This window comes from Chinchilla lanigera, unplaced genomic scaffold (genome assembly GCF_000276665.1).
Source record: "Chinchilla lanigera isolate Chin_1 unplaced genomic scaffold, ChiLan1.0 scaffold00139, whole genome shotgun sequence".
Classification (NCBI taxonomy): domain Eukaryota; kingdom Metazoa; phylum Chordata; class Mammalia; order Rodentia; family Chinchillidae; genus Chinchilla; species Chinchilla lanigera.
In genome coordinates, this window is record NW_004955540.1 from 2,507,837 (window position 1) to 2,529,605 (window position 21,769).

The window sequence follows — 21,769 nt, forward strand, 5'->3', positions numbered from 1 at the left end:
TAGGTCCCTTCACGTACAGAATGAAGCTGGGACTCCTCAGCAGTGCAGACGGAGCCAATGGCTGGAGCTCCTATTTGCCTCTCAGAGTCTTGTCCACCTACTCATCCTCTCTCAGGCCTGCTGTCCTCCCATTCCAGAAAGGAAGGCAGCTCCTAGGACAAACACCCCTCCTTTACCTCTGTGTCTTTGCATAGGCTGGTCCCTCTACCTGGAACACCTTTATCTCTGATCCCTCTTCACTTCTGCTCCTCCTTTAATGGAAGCACAGGACAGATGAAATCATTCTTCCCTCTGTGTCCCACACGTGAGCTGTCCTTGCTGTCTCTGTCATAACAACCAGCAAGTTCCACGGGAGCAGGGCATTTTGCTCCTTGCTGTATCTACACAGAAGGCTCTCAGTGTTTATCAGATGATGCTTACTGAGTGAATGAATTCATATAGGAATGAATGAATGGATGAATGGAAAGATGTGCACATCAGTATGATGGAACCTGTCGCATTGGTATGAAGTGCATGTGATACTCATATAAGCTGAATGTAACAAAGACCAGTGGAAAATCCTCTCTACTCTAATGTTGCCTGCGACCCATATCTGGATAATTAAGAAAACCAAGTTCATGTTAGAAAAAAAAAAAAAGCAATGTCCTCTAGACTTTCCTTCTGAGTTCATATTTAAAAGCAATGTCCTCTGGACGTTCCTTTCTAGAGTGCTTTTACAAGACGGGCCAGAAAGCACAGGAGTCCTGGAGTGGCTCAGCAACAGCCCAAGGTGGGGCAGGGTGTGACAACAATGCCTCGATTTCCCTCAACCCTCAGGTTGGTCCTGGAAGTTGTTTCTGCTGTTTGGCCAGGAAGCCGTTTGCTGCAAGGTGACCTCACTCTGCATTTCAGTGTGTGTGTCATATAAGCACTCCGCATTGCTGAAAATTTCCTGTAAACATTTACACTAATTGGAGGCCCTGAGGCCAGTCACTCGTGGTTCTGGGAAGGACTTTTCAAAACCTCAGAAAAGGACCCTTGATCTGCCTGAGCACGAACACGGGGAGTGACCACACAGCCGGGCTCAGAGCAGAGCTGTTGTCAGCCCTCGAAGTGCCTCTGTGGTTTTGCTTCACCAGCAGTTTTCTGGGAATACACTGAGCGGTGTTTCTGCCAGGCAAGGCCACAGGGTTTAAAGGCCCCAGGGGCCAGTCAACGGTCTGAGGTGGTGACAGAGGCTAAGCTTTTGTCTCGGGCTCTAATGCCAGCCCTGGCCTGCCTGGCCGAGCCCAGGAGGCAGCAACCCTGGCTTTCAGCAAAGCCAAGCTCTGCCACCACCACTGGATGACTCGAGTGCCCTGGAAAGCCTGAGCAGCTGTGATCCGGGTCATTTCCTGCAGCTGTTACCTCAAAGAGCCTGCTGGCTGCACACGCTCAGTGCCTTCTCTTCAGTGGGCCCTGCGGGATGACCCAGCAAGAGGGGCGTCCTTCAGAACCTGGTGCTTGGGCAGCTGTGGGCCACACCCAGAGAGAAGGGGTTGATAAAAAGCAGCATGGAGAGGAAGGGGTGGGTCTGTTCTGGGTTCCCTGTGACCCAGACCCCACCCACCCACACATACACACACGCACCAGGAGAGCAGAGAAAAGAAAGAAACCTGTGAGTTATGCGTCATCTGGAGAATGAACTATTCCATGGCCTGACATCACTATGCTGATTAACATACATGGGTGAGGCTTGGGGAGCGAACACAAACTTTGTGATGCTTGGAGCCTCTGTGAATATGGGGGCATATGTGGCCACTGGGCACTTGATGTGTGGCTGGGCCACGCTGAGATGCTCTGTGAATGCAGAGGACATGTTGGACTTTGGGAGGCTTGATATGAAAAGGAAGGAGGGAAAATACTTCAGTGCTACTTTTTATATAGATTACTTGATGGAGTGATATTTTTATAAAAATCAGGTTAATTAAAATAACACATTTCACTTACTTTTTATTTTAAAATTTGGCTTCTCAAAAATATAAAGTGACTTGTAAGGCTCCTACTTATGGCTATGGGACAGCATCTCCCTAGTTATCTAAATCCAACCCTGATAGGGCTGGTCCATCGGGAGATGGGCCCATGGTCTTATAGACCAACACTGCTAATAATAGGATTCTGTTTTAGCCCGTGCTCATCAGTGAAGGTTGGGCATCTAGACCTTCAATCAAATCAGACCTCTCAGGAGATTTTAGTTTCTAGTGGTCCCTGCTCATTTCACAGCCTGGATTTTCATCCGTTGAGTAGTTAATACCAACACCAACTTCACACAGATTTGGGGATGTGTGACATCTGCCTTAGTACATGGCACATGGAAGGTGCTGCACAGTAACCAGTACCATATCGGTCCTCCCCTATGAGCAAGTGCAGCAGGGGGAACAAAACACCACATGTTGGTGGCATTCACTGGGAGCTCAATCTGTGCATACTGAGCTGAGCTTTCAGGTGGGTTAAGCAGAGATACATCATTAAGTGCAGCACTGTCATTCTTATACCCACTCAGCCTCCTGTCTCTAGCCCAAGGTCTCACTCAAGGGCAGCAGGGCAGCCCCACCTGCCTGGAAAGCACCTGGAGTCCCTGTCACTTAGCAGAAGGCAGAGCCATGAACACCCTGCTCCTATGCAAAGCAGACTGCTTCCGGCAGCTATTCTCCCCATCTGTCTCCCTCTCTCCTCCTTTTCCTTTCATCTCTCCCTCCTTACCCTCCCTCTTCACCCCTGCCCCTATGTATAAGCAAGAGCTGTGGGATCCACAAGCAATGTCTGCCATGATGATCCAGATGGAATGGGTGATGTGCGTGCCATATGCCTGGCATCTCTGATCCAGACAGATGCTACCACACAAATGGAGATACCAAGAGGCTGAGAGATTTCAGCTTACCTCAGCTGGCGTTATGTAGAAATCTCCCTACTACTTTCCTCCCAGAATTCCCATCCCCCACTGCCTCAGGGTTGCTGCCCAACATTTCCTGGGCAAGCAGACTCTTCCTCATAACAAAGCAAGATGTACCCACTTAGATCTTTCACCATACATCCCACTTTTTTCCTCTGGAGGCACACACAAAATTTATGACCATATTTATTCTACCATGACACCGAATCTTAGGAAAGTAAATCTCTACTAATTTCCTTCTAAATGAAACATTATGCCAAGAAAAAGAAGCCAGATGTAAAGGGCCACGTATTGTATCACTCTGTTAATATAAAATATCCAGTACAGGAAAATCCTTAGCAATAGGTAAGTTGGGTTAGTGCCTGCCTGGGGCTGATGGTGGGTGCTGTTAATGGTTTTGGGGTTTCTTTGGGGGATGCGATTTTCTTTGGGAAAATGTCCTAGGATTAGTGGTGATGATTGCACAACCCTGGGAACATACTAAAACCCACTGAATTGTAGTGTTACAAAAGGGGAGTTGTAAGGTATATGAATTATATCACTATAAGGAAAAGAGTAATTGAATAAAACACCCTATGGACTCTGGTGGCTCCTACCAGTTGTTAACGCCCCTGTGCAATGTCTTCTCAGGTCCACCCTCATCCCTGGGGACCTTCAGCTGTGTGACCGAGGTGGCCGCCTGCAGTCTTTCTAAACTGAGGCATCTGAAGTGAGTGACAGGATACAATCCTTTCCAGTGTTCACCACCAACTGGCTTTGTGACTTCAGTTGTGTTACTTGTTAGGCCTTTCAAGTAATGGAGTACTTGGAAAGTGGGTTTTTATAAGGACAGCTCAGTGAGATTTTGTATATAGAGTCCCTGAAAACTTAAATGATTCCTAAGAAATGAAAACTAGAAGAGCCAGGAAATTCAATCTGCCTGTCCCTTTAGCCTTCTCTCCCTTCAACTTGCTGTTCTGAGGCTTCTCACTAGCAAACCAAGCTCAGCCTAGCCTAACACTCACGTCTCCTCTCCTCCTTTCAGGCTGTGAGAGGAAGTCGTTGTCTTGTGGGCTGGAGCCATGAGAGCCTGTCATCTCCCTTCTCTGTGGGACCCTCAGAGGGGATCAGCACTCTTCTTGGTCATCTCCCTGTTCTTTGCTACTCACAGGCTATTCTGAAGCAACACTCAAGCCCCATACTCCACTACAAACCCACTTCTTTAGCAGATAACTTCACCTCCCACTCACTGAGCTATGCAAAGTCACCATGCAAGAGCACCTTCAGTTTCTGCCCCAACCACACCTACAGATGTATCTATTCCAGCTGTCAGTCTGTGCTCTTTCATCCTCCTGTCTGTGCTTTGGATTCCACCTTCTTCTGGGCTCCTGGAACCTTGTGTCATCAGTGGTCTCTTTGGGTCCCAGAGCACCTCTTCATGGCCATAGGCTTAAATGCTGTCTGTCTTGTCCCGACCTGGTCCTGGATTCACCCTACTCCCAACCTCTTGCTTAGTGCCCTACTCTTAGTCATACACTATGTAAATAGATTCTCTAGTTTTGACCCCAGATTCTCAACCTTGACCCCTGTTTTGTATCCATTTGATGGACTCCTAGACACATCTCCCACATCCCTAATCCAGCCTCATCGGGCCCCATTCCTCCCCATCTCCCGGGAAAGATGTTTACATGACATTAGGATTTCATGAGTCACTTCTTGATATATTTCCCTCTCCTCAAAGTCCAACTGAATGGCACAATATCCAGCTTCTAACTGTTATACAGAATGCTGAAAGGTAATAGGATCTGATTATGGGTTTGGGAACTTGAACAGAAAGATTGTCAGAAGTGATCTACTTGAGTTAGCCTGGAATGCACGATATGTACTGCATCTTCCTATCCCTGTGGGAAAGTTGGTCATGAGATCAATTTTAATCGACTTTAAAAATAAATGAGCAAATGAAGTGTGTTTCATACCCATTCCTTTGCAGGCTTTGTACAGCTTTTTGGCGTCTCGATCCACATCAAACCCCTCATGACTTCTCACTTTGGCCTGCAGAAAAGAATTGAAAATGTGAGGGGATAATACAATCATTCTTCAGTTATCTCTTGCAGAAACTGGTAGCTAACTGGAAGACCGAGAAGTCATCCTCCTAAGGGACCAGTTGCCACTTTGCACGTGGGTGCATGTGGAAATCAGCTGTGGAAGCTCTGGTCCAGGGAGATGGCTGGTACTCTTTGGGGCCAGCTGGCTGTGGGTGACCACAGGAGACTGGTCCCTTCTGTTCTCAGGAACAATAGGCCTGGCCAATGCTGAGAGGAGTGATTTTCCTATCAATCTCATCTTTGTGTGACAGAAAATAATACAGTGGTCACCACCCTAGAGTGCTGGTTATCTGCTTTGCCATGAGACACAGTATATCTACGGAATAGGTTTTGCCAGCCAGAAACTGAGGATTCTAGGACCCTACTACAGATCACTTGGACCTTTGCCACCCACACAGTGAGGAACATGCATTTAGTTTTCAGGGATACCATATGAACTAGCAAGAGCGTTGTTTGGTTTTAAGCGTTTATGCTGAGCTGCGTTCCATGCTCCAGTCTTTGACGTAACACATGCACGAGCGTGAGCGTGCATGGTTACCTGTATTGATGTTGTGCTTTGGTTATTATTTTTCTCTCAGTGGAACTACTTACTTTGTTTTTACTTAAAATTATTTTTAAGAGAAACACTTATTAGCACTAAAATGGAAAACCAGTACTGCTTCTGTAAGCTGAAGATAACCAAGTTGAACTGCAGTTATGCAGCTGGTAGTCTTGAACACGCCCCAGGTTTTCTCAGTTCTTCCCCTTTCCTCATCTCCATGAGATGGCATGTGCCCCCATATTTCCAATCCTGTAATGAAGGCTGGTTTAATGCTACTGTCCAGGCCACCTGGATTCCATTCTCCCTTCTTTCACTTTCTTTGGTGCCTAGTGGGAGTGATTTGTTAGTCACACTTGGCCCAGAGGACATTGACTCACCTGCCTGGTATTCTTTGGGGCATTGCCCCTCTTCTATTGTGGTTTCATGGACATTGTCAGTCATGAGGCCTGAGCCCCATGGTCCAGCTGTAGACACCAATGTGGACACATCCTGTCACTCTGGAGTGGGGATGTAGTCCTAGTAGAATCAGTTAGTCTTTTCATTGATTAATATACTGAAAGAGAAAATTGTCTCCTCCTTCTGGGCGCCAAGCTAAGAGACTGTTGGTCTAGGCTTGCCATTGGCAGCCATCTTGTCCACCACATAGGGCAGTGGGTGGACAGAATAACACCCTCAGATACAGCAGTGCCTGTACCCTTTCACTTCCCAGTCTCACTAGTTAATAAACTTCCCCTTAAGTTAATAAGAGTTAGATTTCTGCCTTTGCAGCTTGAAGTGTCCTCAGTAAAACCCATGGTCTAGAAGAGGTCTTGATTAATGGGAAATCCTAAGCTCCTAGAACCTAGAGGGCCTTCAGGGTTGCCATCGCCTCACTGCCTTTTGCAATGTGAGGGTCTGGCCCATTTTAAAATATCTATTCCTGAACCGTGTGTGTGTGTGGGGGGGGCATATGTGGGGGGCATATTTTGGACAGCTGACACATGCCATGCAATTTACAGACTTATGTGTCGGGAAAAACTAGTAGGTAGTAGTCTACCTTACAAGTAGGGAGCCCTGAGTTCAGACAGTGGAGGGATTTTTGTTGAATGTCTTGTGAGTTTGCATCCAACCCAACTCACCAACTAAAGCACATACTCTACCCACTGCTCCATCCTGCCTCATACTCCTATGTGCCCAGGGCTTTCATGTTCAGGCAGAGGAGCGATGAACCCCATTTTGTTATCCAGTTCTTTTGTGGGGTATGGGAAAGCCATGTGGCACTTTTGAAGGCTTGTTGGTACGACCAGCTGCATAATTTGCAGGGCTCCTTGCTAAAAAAACATTAAGAATTCAACAGGGCAACACTGAAGTACTATACCAAGCATGCATGAGGTCCTTCTGAAGACTGTACAGGCTGCATTTAGGAAGCTCCTTTGCTTTTTGATTGCTTTGGGAGTAGGTGGTTCTCTGAGGGTGGAAGTAGCAACATTAGATTGTACAAGGTATCTTTGCCTTTCATCAGAGGGATTATGGAGGGCTCAGGAAGGGATGCAGAATTGAACTAGACAGCAGAATCTCCCACCCACAGGCTAATCCACAAAGGTCATGCCAGCCTCATGGTGCAGAGAACGTGGTGGGACACTTGTTATCTGTCTCACTTGAAACTGAGCAACAGAAACAGAGACAGAGCGCCAGGAAAACAGCTGCACCTGAGGCAGGGCACCCCTGCCCACTGCTTCCCCACACAGCACACCCTTTCCTCAGTGGCACAGAGGAGCTGTGAGGGCTCTTCACAGGGGCCATGTGAAGACTTGTTTGAGATCACCTGTTCCGGCAAAGGCTGAGTCAGAGCCAGGCTGGATCCAGGACTTCCCGACTGCGGCAGGTGAAAAAGGGCATTCCTGCTCTTGGTCCTCTTCCTGTTTTAGTAAGGTTGTTTAATGACACAAAGGTCGCACAGTTCCAGGTTCTGAAGAGCGGGAGGCAGGGATATAGTGTCATTTGGTTCAGACTAACACAGGTACCTAGGGATGCAGTGGCGGGTGAGGGGGCTGAATGATGTGTTAGGAATGGAGGTGACACTGAGACTCGCTTCTTTCCTTTTTTGCTTGGCAAATACGGGGTCAGGGTCTGTGTCACAGCAGGGCAGGCTGAGATCACAGGCCCCTCACTCCTGTAGGAACCCCTGCAGCCATGTTGGGTGTTCTCCCTACTCTGCTTGAGGACAGAGTGCAGTCCTGTTCTTCGTAACAGCAGGACATTTGACGTCATAGAGAAGGGATCACGGGATGTGATTTAGAAAAGAGAACGAGGGAGGAAGAAAAGGGTCGGGGCCAGGGCTGCATCACAGTGGCTGCGTTCCTTAGTGACTTGGTGCTGTGAGTCCTGGCTCCTCTGAAGGCCCCTTCCCTGGAACCTGCCAAAGCCAGCATTCCACACGCATTGTTCATTGTCAGCAGGTGGCAGCTAACTGGCCTCAGCCTGTCTGCCAATTAGCAGATTTAGGGGTTTTTGGAAACCAGAAGCCAGTGAGCAGCACTGCCACAGGATGTGGGGACTGAATCAGACACAAGTGGGTGGCAGGAGCTGGCAAGGTCAGGCACGCTTTTGAGGCTTTGCGTAGACCCACAGACATTCCGCTTGCGTCCAATTGTAGGCACTTGATAGGCAGAGCCACAGGCCTTGCTTTGTTTGTTTTAGTGTCACTTGCATGGACGTTCAGGAAACAAAAGTTGGATACCAATCAATACAACTGGCTGGGCTTGGAGATCCAGGAGTCCTGGTTTGAATCTGATTCTGCCCCTTCGCATCCAGGTGAACTTAGCTACTAACCTGTAAGCCACTATTGCCTCATCTGTAAAGTGGGGGCAGTGTCAGCTTTGTAAGGGCAGAGGCTGCTTCTAGTAATTTTTCAGTGGCAGGATTATGGGAGGCTACATAGCATTTCCTGTTTCTCTCATGACTTTTTGTCTTGTGACGACATTTGCAAAATTTCATCAAGTGATATTAGGCAGATTACAATTATGCATATTTTGTTTCAACAAGTTTGGAAGATCTCTCTCTGTATACATATATGAAGATCTATATACATATATACTTATAAGCAGATATATAGAGATATATATTTTATAAAGATTTTCAGTTCTGCATACTTTGAATCAACATGCTATTTATATTCTAAATTTGTTACACACACACACAAAACAACTTGTCAGATATGTATATGTAGATATATATCTACTTCAAATATACACAGAGATAAACATATTTATATCTATATATGTTTCACAATGCCCCAAAGAATATCATAATTCATAACAGGTAGCCACTGAAGATATACTAGTCAAGTTTAAGAACGAGGTTTTCTGGTCAGGCTATATTCATACTTCAGCATGACTGGTTTATTTGCTGTGTGACCTTGGGCAAGTTATGGAGCCTCTCTGTGCTGTTGTTTCCTCACGGAAAATGAGGATAAGTAATAATGATTACCTCATAGGGCTCTCATGAGAATTTAAATGAAGTCATTCATGCAAAATGATGAAGCCATGAACAGCATGTGCATAATAAATGTAAACAACCAATATTTATAGAAGGCAGAAGAGCAATGAGTATTTCAGAAACTTTCTATTTGAGAAGTTTTCACCTTGTAAATAGCACTGTAAGGACCCATTTTTCCTCCATCATTTATAGCTTGGAAACCAAGTTCCAAAAACATATTTTTACCCAAGGCAATAGAGTGGTTAACAATTCTGACGGAGTCTGGTGGGCCCAGTTGAAGCCCTAGATGCCACACCTTGTGAGCTGTCTTACTGACAAGTGTGAGAATTCACATCTCGTGGGGTGAGCAGGTCCTGCTGGGCTCCAGTCCTGCTGAGGTGTCTGCCCTCACCCCCTGGGTTCAGGCTCAAGACAGAAGCAAATGCGATCAACCCTGTGGAAAGCACTTCCTGGTGTTTGGATAAGCTGGGGACTTTGTACTTTGGATTTCTTCCCTGTGGTAGGCCTCCCTTTCATTCACTGTGTCTCTATGTTCCTTCACAAGGACGTGAATGACCCATTGTTCTTGAGGAGAAGGCATAGAAATTAAACCAAGATGCTGGGAGTCTAGGAAGCAGCACCAACAGAGCAGAAAGAATGTTGCTCCCTGCATGACCCAGAGGAGGACTTGCCAGCGCCGTTGGAAGGAGCCGCAGGAACCAGCAGCCCCTGCTGCAGCACAGTGAGTGCTCATGGGCGAAGTGGATGCATATCAAGTCCCTAACACCACAAACCTGGATGCCAGACTCTAAAGAGACTAAAGGCCCTCTGTCCCACTCCAATTCCAGCCCAAGGAAATCTTAATGCTTAGAAAAGAGACATGCTGGGAACATCTCCTGAATTATAGCAAACCTTGGAGACGGGCTTTGTGAAGGAGCTTGCTGAGGGAAATGATTTGCAAATTGGGTGCTGTGTGTATTATGTGATAAGCAAGATTTTCCAGGATGCAGCCTGAAGCGCATTCATACTCGTCAGTCCTCATGCTCTGACTTTCTGTCTGGATGATATCAAGACGAGCACAAGGACCGGCTGGCATCAGAGACATGTGAATTAATTAAAGTGTATCTTAGATGAATTCAATTCCCCTCTGAATTTCTACCTCTCCTTCCTTTCCTCCCTTTTCTTTTCCTCTTTCTACTTCTCCTCTCTCCCTCCTCTTGCCTTCTTTCTTCTTTCCCTTCCTTTTATAAGCAGATATTAAAGAGCCCTTGTATACCAAGCAGTATTCTGGGTGCAGGGGACACAAAGATCCCCAAAACATGCCTTTGGTGTCTACAAGCCTGTATGCTCACTGTGATAAATAGGATGGCACTGAAGGTGACAGTCGCAAAGTACAGACTTCAGAGTCTAATCTGTGTTTAATCACTGCTTTGTCCTTTGCTGGGAACAGTCCCCGCTGGGTGAGCTGACCCATCTCTCTGAGCCTTGTCTCCTTGTTAAAGAGGAGATGCACCTGCTCACGGTGTAGCGTGACTGCATTTAGATGCAGGCATGTCCGGGACCCAGTAGCAGAGTGTTGGGTTACAAGGAGCACTCAGCTGGCAGCACGTAGGAGTGGGACGCTGGTGACACAAGGATGTAAGGGTCATTTGTAAACGCTGAAGCATTATGAAAATGTAATGGGAGGAGTGGCAATTGCATTGGCTGATATTTCCAGCACAGTTCCTCAGAAGTCCTGCTCCCTGTGCTCTGCTCAGTAAATATTTGAAAGTGGTTGCCTGGTATCCTGGCTCTGAGCCAGAAGTGCTCTCAGGAAGTGCTGGGGTGGAGAGGGCAGAGGGCTCCCACACACTTATCTGCAGAGGCTGCTTTCTGAGTTGGTGTGGAATAAGGAGGAGGCAGAATAGATCAGAAACAAGGGCCAGGATCAGAAGCAGGCAGGGGCCCGAGGCTCCTGGGCAGGAGTAAAATGGAGGCAGGGGAGGGCTGTGCAGGGGTAGCTTTGGGTACGCTTGAGTTCTTTCCAGTGTCAGCAGTTACCACTGCCACCGCTGGTTCTTGGCATGTGGAGACAAGGGTGACCACTCTGGCTAACTCACCTTTCATAGAGTTTTTTTGTTTTTGTTTTTATTTTTTTATTAAATTCCTGAAAAAAATTTACACAACTTAGATATACTTGGTATGCAGGGAGCCACGCTTTAGTGTCCACAATCTGATGCATTTGGATACACACACTCGTGCAGTCACTGCCACAGTTGAGGCAGTCTGTGTGTGCTTTGTGTGTGCACATGTGGTGAGGTCCAATCTCCCAGCCAGTCCTTACGTGCAGTGCAGAGTATTGTTCACTAAAGGTAACACATGTTCAGAGGATCCCTAGGACTGATTCATCCTATATAACAGAAACTAAACCAGCTAAGCACCCGCGTGAGCCCTGCCCCTGGCTTCTGATGATCACTCTTCCTGTCTTTACTTCTATGAATTTGACTATTTTAGGTGCTTCATGTAAGTGGAAGTGTGCAGTATTTCTCTTTTTGTGATTACCTTGTTTTACTTAGCACGGTGTCCTGAAGATTTAGCCAAATTGTCCCAGTGGCAGAACTGTTAAGAGTCCATTGCAGTCCCAACCCCCGTGGTGAAACTACAAAAGCCAACCCCGCCTCTCAGACAGACAGTTCTAATCTAATTTACCCCTTGACAGGCATCCTGTTCTAACCTAATCCACAAATGTCAGCCCCTCCCAAAAATGTCCTGCCCACTTAAATAAAGCCTCCTACACATCAAAATCAAATCCTCCAGCACAAACCCACTTTGTTAGATTTTTCATGCCACTCCTAGTGGTCCTACCCCTCTATCTATCTATCTATCTATCTATCTATCATCTGTCGTCTACCCATCTATCATCTCCCCTTGACCATCGGCACAGTCTCTATCCTTAGAGACTTGCCTGCCATCTCTGCTCCAATAAAACTTCATTTTTTGTTGCTGTGTTTTGTATCAATTTCCTCTGCTGACCTTACAAGAACTTCCTTGCATTTTAAAGACTGAATAATATTCCATTGCAAACTTGTCTGTATAGATTTTAAGAGCATTATAGAGTTGGCAAAACCGGTATAGTTTGAGGAAGGGACTTCTTTGAGATTATAGAGGTCCCCTCTTCTCTGTCTACTGATCACTACCCCTGACCCAGGCATGAAGCTATTTTGCCTCTTCTCATTTCTGTTTTCTCACCTGATAAATGTTAATATCCACCTCCTATGGGCTGTGATAAGGGTGTGTAGCTGGAGCTCTCAGCAGGATGCTTGGCACATGGTGAGGGCTGGATGTTATTTTTATTACTTCCTTCTATCTTGACTTGATTTCTATTGAGAGTTAAATAAGTCCCTTTCATGGTACTTTGCATGGGGATTTTAAAATTGGAAGTTTACCACAGTAAACTCAAGATGACTGACTATATAATTTTGTTTTAAATCAGCAACTACTTTGTACTTATGTAAAAGTAATAGCAAGGGCTAAAAGTCTTTTTTTTTTTTTTTTTTTTGGTTTTTCTCCGGTACCGGGAACTGAACTCACGACCTTGCGCTTGCCAGGCAGGTGCTTTTGCCGCTGAGCTAAATCCCCAGCCCCAAGGGCTAAAAGTCTTAGAGAAACTCATAGGAGAAAAATTTTAAACTGAGAACGATAGCAAAATACAAACACTTATTATATACCAGGTAGTGGTCTGAATTTACATATAATAACTCATTTAACCATCAACCCTATCGATAGGTATTATTGCCTGCTACTGCACAGATGAAAAAATCAACACTTGAAGAGGTTAATCACTCACCCAAGCACACACAGCTAGTAAGAGATGGAATGGGGATTCAAACTCATACAGTCTACACACAGAAGGTCTACGGTTGACTCCTCATTACTGATTCTCTGGGTCCCTATCAACATCGTTATTTAAAAAAATTAATAATAGAAATTTTGGTCCAACTCTTAGAATGTCATTTTTTACAGCAGCATTGTTGAGATTTGTTTCCTGGCCAGGGAAGCCAAGAGCCTTTCCCAAGGGATCAAGAAGTGTTGAAAGGGGGCTGGGGATTTAGCTCAGCGGCAAAAGCGCCTGCCTTGCAAGCGCAAGGTTGTGAGTTCGGTTCCCGGTACCGGAGAAAAACCAAAAAAAAAAAAAAAAAGAAGTGTTGAAAGTGAAATGGAAAATGCAGGCAACCTGCTGCTGTCTCTGCATCGACAGACTCTGTGCAGGACAGCCGTACTGTTAAATTCCACTCAGATGGAGTCATACGTTCTGCTTCTCACTTGTCATCTGGGCCTGACATCTGCCCCACCCAGGTGGGTCTTGAGAAGATGAAATAAGATCACACAAGAGTGTTGGTCTCTATGACGACGCACAGCTGGCAGAGGAGCTGGCTGGCAGGATAATCCTCCACCCCCTCCTCCTGTCCTCCTCCTTTCCCAAAGCACCTTGACTTGCATGTAATGGAGGTAAATAGCTAAAGCACTACCTTGCCAGGAGGCTGAATTTCAGCAGGAGGATTCAGAAGACTGGAAAGTTGTGATGGCCATGGCAGGATGGCCACAGTTTCCACTCTGCTATTCTCTTGGCTGACTGCTTGACACCCTGCTGACTATGTTTGTAAGAAGCATGTTACATCTCTGCAGAACTGAATCTGTGTAAACTGATTGCTGATTCAAGGGGCCTTGCAGCATGAGGTAGGGGAGAAAGAGGAAGAATGCTGCCAATGGATTCTACACTGTAGCTTTCTGAGTCCACAGAGGGCCAAAGAAGCTTGGCACTGACAGCATGGGGCCTCATGGCCCTCCATTTTTTCAACACTTGGTCACCATTAGTTCCACTGGCAACACTGGGGAAGGGACCTTGGTAAGCAATATGCTGAAGCCTGGCCTCCGTTCTGAAACCATTTCTGACCCCCGGGTTACTCAGGACTGATGGGTTTTGTGAAATGTGGGATTTTTAGTGCTAGAGCTGGGACAATTCCATGAAAACCAGGATGGGTGATCCTAACTTTGCAAGCTTGCAAGAGCTGATTGTATGCAGCCCTTCCCACCGTGGGACTCAGGGATATCATGTCGGTAATATAAAATCAGCTATGGTGGAAATAGCTACAGCACAAAATTTTGAAAAAACCACACAGTGGGTTTTTGTTTTCCCTTGCACAGTTGATTGTGAGATGTTTTCTAGTGTGCAACTGACTTTCTTTTTTGTGCTTGCATTCTACCCTAATGACTTCTATCAAATCCCCTTAAAATACATTATTGTGCATATTCACTAGTCTAACTCTGTCCCTACAGTGTAAGCCTCTTGGTGGTAAGATTCTTGCATTGCCAGTGCCCAGTGTTTGTGTATTAATGGAGGGGAGCGGAGCTGTGTGCCACCAGCCCCAAGCATGTGGGATTGAGTGGATGGAGGAACTCTTCTCTGCAGGCACAAGACATTTCTCTTCCTTTCTAGGGGAGAAGGACTCTTCCTTCATACATTGTGGAATCTACATCTTGACTTTGCCCCAATTTGTACCAATGCCAAAGGTCAGTGACATTAGTGGGTAGGGAGGAAGGGAGAGAAAACCTGTCCAGCCAGATATCTTGAGGTTTCAAGTCTTCTAGGTTGATGAAGCAGAGAGTGAAAACTTAGCCAGGGCACCTAGGAGGGCTCAAGCAGACCCCATCTGGGGGACATCAGGACTTGCAGGTGAAGATTTTCAGATGTTGAGTAGTTTAGAGCTACATAGAGCTTGGGGCTCTTAGAATTAATGCCAAATGGGGAAAGGATGGACTCTGGGGAAGATGACCTGGACAAGATAGAGATCAGTGGCTTTTCAGTCCTGGTCGCCCACCAGGATAATTTAGGATGCTTTACAGTGTACAAAGGACTGCATCCCAACGTGATCCTACTAAACCAGAATCTCTGAGGGATAAGTGTATGCCAGGTATTGGTATTTTTAAATCTCTCCAGACAATTTTAATGTATAAGTAGGGTTGAGAGCCATGGATGTAAAGAAACCTTAGAAACTTTACCTGTTGACATCCCAGTGAAGATGAGAGACAACTTGAAAATGTATTGAGGATTTACACAGTTGAGAAATTCTACACCCTACCCAAAATATCAAAGGTAAAGGAAAAGGTTTATCAGAGAATGTTAGAGATGAAATTAAAGCCAGAATTTTCAGGGAGATGACATTGGACACTAAGGCATTAAAGCTCATTGGACTTCTGACTGGGATAGAAATTGCTTTTAAAATTTTCTTTCAGTTCTAATGAAGTCTTTGTCTGGTGATAACACTATCTCATACTCTTCTACAAAAGGGATTGGCAAAGGATAGACTGTGAACCATATCTGGCCCATCATTTGTCTTTGTAAATAAGGTTTTATTGGAAAACAGCCAGCCCATTCATTTACATTTGACTCATAGATACTTTCAGAAGGTAATGATCATGGTAAAGTTAAGTACTTATAACAGTAACTATATGGCTTACAAAGCCTCAGATGTTTACTTTGTCAACTCCTCTATCCTTTAGGCTCTTTTTTTTTTTTTAATTGGAGAACAGGTGACAGGATTAGAACCTTCAGCTATCAACATCAAATTTAGTTAGAATTTAATACATTATTTTTTCTTTCAATTACTTAAGTACATTGGTGCCAACTGCTATTAGTTCACTATTTATATTACTAATATAAAGTTTTCTTTTAGGATACATTGACTTATATTTAAACAGTGGACTTAAAGACAGTAATTAGCAGACTATTAGAACAGGTGACAGACATAAGTCTGAAGTTTGGGGGAAAATGGAACTTATCCAGGTGCCTCTCCTTATAGATGAAGAAACTGAAATCTGATTGTGATGTCACCTGTCTAGGGTTACCTCTTGCTTATGGAAAAACCTGGACTCCTATTTCTGCAGAACACTCTTACCTCTGACTGGTTACTCACTTGTACTTTGAAACCAGTTAGCATGAATACAAAGTATTGTGCAAGTAAAGTTCATGAATGCAGACCCAGAAAATATCCTGTGGTGATATTTCCACAGACACAATCAGTGGAGATTGCTGAGCAATTTGGAACATAATCAAGGGGCCACTTAACTTTGAACATGAATCCTGGGTAATGAGTACCCTATTGGCTTCATTAAGTTGATTGTTTCTTGGGCATGTGTCCCTTGGACAGTAAATCTGATGAAAAGTCCTGAGTTTTTTCTTTTTGGTTATAGATAAAAATCCACTAAAATGCTTGTTTAAGCAAAAAAGTAAAATTACTAAATAGAAAAAATATTTTTAGTGTTCCTATTAGGCATATATAAGCACACTTTGCATCTTGTAAGAACATTTGGCGTTTCACCTTGTAGTTATTGCTCTATTTTCACTAGAATTCTCGATGGTCATACCAACTTTGCTAAAAGTAGAGTTGATTTCTACACCCTTATATACTTGTCCCACTTATACCCATGAGATGTACATAAATCTCAAGGATGGACCAGAGAGCCAGGAAAGCGCATTAGGAAGCCTGAGCTCTGCCCACGAGGGCTGCTGGTGTGTTATGGGCTCCTTGTTGCAGCCCATTCCTCCTTCCAGGGATGCAGTTCACAGGGACACATGTGAGGACTGAATTTGACCATCACTCTGCGTTGGTCAGAACAGTTGCATTGTGTGACAAATACATCCATTTAGATCAGAGCTCCATGTGGCTTACATAGGCCGACTAATGTCTTCTGAAAAATGAGCAAAAGTTTTTAAATAAAAAATAACCTTTCTCCTCATTTGAGATTGCTTATGTGTTGGCATTTTAGCACTTTTAATGAAAATCAGTATAGTTAGGTCGGAAAGACAAGCATTCCTGGGTTATGCTCTCTAGGACATGGGTCGATGTGACATTCACCTATCAGAGGCGACTGCGGAAACACTGGTACTTTAGGCTAAGGGCACTGTTTTCCTGATAGTAATGATGGCATACTCCAAAGACTGAATGTAGCGCCTGCCATGCACTGAGCTCTGGTGTAGGGACACCAAGTGTGGCAGTGCCCTGTGGGGCCAGACCCTGGTGGAGCAGAGGTTAGTGAATCAGCTCAGGACTGTTTCCATCCGTGTCTCTGCAGCTGGTACTGCTCACCTAGGCATGGGAACTAGTAGCTCAGCAGCCCAGTATCCTCATTTCTGAATGTTTCTGCAGTGAAACCCTTCTTGGCCTCATTATCACGTGTTACTTATGGGCCATCTGGGGAAAAATGCTGCCCCTCAGCTGTTGCTGTCCCCAGTAGGAAGATAAGGGTCAATCTTTCAGAGCAGTTGGCTGGTATGGAGAAGGCTGAGTGTCTGGTGGCAAATGGCACCACTGTGGTAATAGAGGGACCCATGGGGCGGTAGGGGCTGGGCCAGAAGGGCAGGGATGTATGGCTGTTGCCTGTAGAGATCCAGAGAGGTCAAGATATTATGGGGATACCTCCTCTGTAACCTTGCTTTCCCATATGAGGTCTATGTCTAATGCAGTGTTCTCAGGCAACCCAGGGCAATTTCTTCTCCGAGGAGACAATTGGTGATATCTGGAGACATTGTAGGTGGTCACAAATAGGGGTGTACTGCAGGCATATCTAATGATAGAAGCCAAAGATTCTGCTAACCACTCTATAATGCATAGAATGGCCCCTCCCAATAAAGAATCATCTGGCTCTACTGTCAGTAGATCTTACGTGCCAAGAGTGGCTCTACAACCCTGGCCTGATGGTTATAAGGATTTTGTTACTTTAAAAGGTATGGAGAAGGCTGAGTGTCTGGTGGCAAATGGCACGTAGGTGCTTACAAAAGCATTTCCAGTCACCTTGGGCAAACTGCTGAGGTTACTCAAAAGGGGAGATTAGAAGTGGACCATGATGTCTTTCCTTTTTCAGTTTTTTTTGCAAAGTATTCCAGAGGACACATCTGAAAAATGAGTAGAGGGATAAGGTAAGTAAGAGGAAGAATTTGAGTTGAAATCAGACCAAAGTGAGAAACCTGTCATCACCTCCTGCACCTGTGTCTGCATCATACCTATTGTGGTACTGGAGCCTTTCCCAGAAGGATGTCATGACTGTACCATCTTTCAGATGACTTATTTTAGGGCCCTTTAGTGTTGAGCAGGAGAACTTGCAGTTTCTGCTGGAGGTGAAATAACATTCATTATCTGGAAATGAGATTTGTGTCTAGGGGAAAATGACCATTTGCTCTAAGGTTGTCTACAGATTGTTTGGGGAGCTATAGCCCTCTGAAGAGTGTTAAACTTCCAGATATCCAGTTCTTGCTGTATTGCATCAGCAAAAGTAAACTTGTGGGGGAAATTGACTTCAGGGAAATGATGGCTATTTCTCAACCATGAAAGGAACCATGCCTTCAGGAGTTAGGAAGAATGAAGCATGTTCCTCATTAGAAAAGAATGATCCATTTCCTTCTTATAATGTCGATAGCTGTTCTTTGACCATTCAATGAGAGTATAAACATGGGATTCATTACCTGTGGGGAAAAAAGAGACTTGTGTGCTCTGGGACCCTCAAGGGTAGATTGAAAAGAGGGCATGGAAGGCTGAGCTGTGCTATCAGGGTCTCTATCAGATATGCTGTGCAGTAAGATATAAGCAACAGTATGTGAACAAGTTCTGATTTGTTGAAAAGAAAGTACAATAGCTAAATTTGCTTTGAGCAAATTCCTACTCAATCACTATCAAAACAATGAATGTTATTCTTTCTCCTGGTGAGAAAACTGAAGTATGCGTTGGGTCCAAACCTATTAATTCTTTCTTTAATTTTTTCAAAGATTTTAATCTCTCTTTGCTCCCTCTATGAGCAGTCAAGCCCACATCAAATGAAAGGTGAATTGACTTACTTCTTTTCTATCTGATTTGCAAGTCTTTTTTATCTTTTATTCATCCAAAAGTGTTAGTGTTAGTAGTGGTAGTACTAGTAATATTAATAAAAAATAATAGTAATGAGAAATCAATAATGAGAGGGCAGTAGCCCATTCCAAAGGATTGGTAAGGTCAACACTGGCCACAATGATCATCCAAGGGGTGGATAAATGACCTAAGCTGAGAAGGATTCTCCTCTGACATTTTATATACTATGTAGATTCTGACAGAAAGAGGATAAAGTTGGCCCTTCATCTCCATGGGCTTTGCTTCTGCAGCTTCAATCAACTGACCAAAAGTTATATGGAAAATAATTGCATCTGTACTGAACATGTGTGATGTTTTTCTTGTCATTGTTTCCAAAACAGGATAGTGTAACAACTATTTACATAGTATTGGGTGCTATACAGATGTGAATCTAGAGATGATTTAAAATGCATAGGAAGTGTCATGTAAGTAATATGTAAATACTGTGTCATTTTGTGTAAGAAACTTGAGCACTTGAATTTGGTATGAGGCCAACACGGTATTGGGTGGAGGGTGATTTGCTCAGCTCAGGGAACAGTGCGGATACATGGCTCTCCTACTCTTATTGCCAGTCTAGGGTTGGTCTTTTGGCCAGTTCTGATCAGTGAGAGAGAAAAGGATGTCTGCTAGGAGCTTTACAGAGAGATTTTCTTCACTAGTAGGGGAGGGTTACCTAAGGAGAAAGATGCTTTTCCCTCTGTCCCCTTCCTGCTTGATTGTGACTCTGTCACATGAGATTATTCATTAACTGAAACACATGACCATTATCTTACACTGATGAGGGGACACATGGCCCACATGGGGAGCTGGCAGAATAGAAAGGCAGACGTGGCTTGGCTTCTTAATGCTCTGACTGCAGTGCTGAACCAATCCTGGAATCAAGTCCTTTCAGACTTCCTGTTAGGACTAACAATTAAATGGTGACGTTATTTAAGTCACTGTTAGTCTGGTAGTGTACTCCTTGTAATCAAACACATTCTGATTGTTCTAAAACAAACGAAAATAACTGTGAGTTTATGTCTCCAATTACCTCTGGTAAAAAGGCCAAACTTCTCCCTTGAGTTTCAGATAAGGTATCTGCTGGGCTATGTACTTAAGTGGACTACAGCCCTCTCAAACACGACAGACCCAAACAGCTTGCCTTCTCTGGGGTGCACCACTGTCTACTGGGTACACAGCCAGGTACCTGGCACCATCTCACACACAATCAGGTACCAGAAGTCATTCTGTTGTCCTCTTTTTCCCTCACGTCCCATGGATATCAACCAACAAGTCATGCAGATTTGACCCTCCTATCTGTTCTCTCTCCGGCTCCATTGTCACTGTTCTGACCAGTTGGGGGAGGGCAGGGTTCTTCCTTTCTTTCTGGGATTGAGACCTCCCCAGTGCTATAGATTCCCTGGCCTTGTTCACATACCATCCTTTCTCCATCAGATCCCAGAGTGGTCACCCCAGTCAGTGCTGCCCTTGTCACTCCTTTGTGTGAGATTGACTAGGGCTTCTGCGTGTATTGCCCAAGGCAGTGAGTCTCCAAGTGTGGGCTCGGGACCAGCAGTACTAGCATCCAAGAGGAACTGTCAAATGCAAATTCTCAGGCCTCAGATTAATTATCTATTAAACCAACACTCTGGAGGCAGGACCCAGCTGTGTTCAAACAAGCCCTGCAAGGGAATCTAATGTGCTGAATTATAAAACCAGTACTAGACTAAGATAATAGAACCAGCAATTTCCTTGCTGTAGTAGGTTGAATAATACCCCTCTGGAAATTCATATCTACTCAGAGCCTCAGAATGTGCCTCATTTGGAAACAGTCTGCAGATGTAATTACTAAGGATCTTGAAATGCGATTATCTTGGATTTAGAGTGGGTCCTAAAGCCCATGACTAGTGTCCTGATAAAGAAAGTGAGGACATTCAGGCACATATGGGGGAGAAGGCCATGTGAATATGGTGGCAGGGACCAGGTGATCTTGCCATAAGCCCAACAATGCCGGGAGCCTGCAGAAGCTGGAGGAGGTAAAGAAGATACTTTCCTGGAGCCTTCAGAGGGATTGTTGCCTGCTGACACTTCACTTTTGAACTCCTACACTTCAGAACTTTGAGGGACTATGTGTCTGTTGTTTTAAGCTATCTGGTGCACAGTACCTAGGGTATATAGCCCTAGGTAACCAACACAAGTGGCAACGCATACAAGGGCCCTTGGGTCCCCTGCGCACCTGACCAGCCTCATCTCCTGTCATTGCTCCTATTCACTGATCTGTCTATCAAAAATATTTATGGAGTGCCCCTTATGACCAAGATGCGCTATCTGGCTGGCAGAAGCTCACAGCCGAAGGAGGGAGGGCTGCACCTCCAGGGCGATTGCTGTGTGATGTGCTAAGTGCTCTGGAAGTCTCAAGCTGCATGTGCTGGTCCTCTGGTAGCTCTGTGGGGCCCCTGCCTGAGAACCGCCCTCTCCACTGTCCTGCTCCTGATCTTTGCCACAGAGTTCATTTTTCTGTTAGTGTTTCCATAACATGCTATTATAGTTATTTATTTTTCTGCCTCTTTCACTAGACTTGAACTATTTTGAGAGCATGGATTATGATCTTATTCCTTTTAAAAAATTATCTGCAGAACCTCAAACAGTACCTGGCCCCTGGGAATTTCTCTTAATTCTCATATTTATGTTGCACCAAACTGGAAATGTGAAATCGTGTGCAAGGATAGAGAGTGGCTTCCTTCCTTTCTGCTAGCTGAGTTGTTCCTTTCTCAGTGCCTTTTTGCAGTGCAACCCCAGGATGACAGATGGGGCAGTGTGCACCTGGGTGAGGTGCAGTGGGGAGGCATGGGGTGAGGAGGTTCTCTGAGTTGCCTTTGAG

The 21,769-nt window shown here is 45.0% G+C and overlaps 1 protein-coding gene and 1 long non-coding RNA gene across 5 annotated transcripts in view; one reads left to right on the forward strand and one right to left on the reverse strand.

Annotated features, from left to right (window-relative positions):
- Positions 1-21,769, reverse strand: part of Anxa13 (annexin A13) — a 79,071-nt gene that overhangs the window by 25,338 nt on the left and 31,964 nt on the right. For 2 of the 4 annotated variants that reach the window (XM_005410936.2, XM_005410937.2), the window contains one exon: positions 4,867-4,942. In XM_005410936.2, coding sequence (XP_005410993.1) covers positions 4,867-4,942 — 76 coding nt within the window. Of the gene's footprint in view, positions 1-4,866; positions 4,943-6,893; positions 6,983-7,340; positions 7,531-21,769 lie in introns of those variants that run through there. The other 2 variants (XM_013507926.1, XM_005410935.2) reach the window with 2 other exon arrangements.
- Positions 7,556-11,973, forward strand: LOC102005180. The gene is made up of 2 exons (XR_264826.2): positions 7,556-8,329; positions 9,558-11,973. It is a non-coding gene; the product is annotated as an uncharacterized LOC102005180 (long non-coding RNA).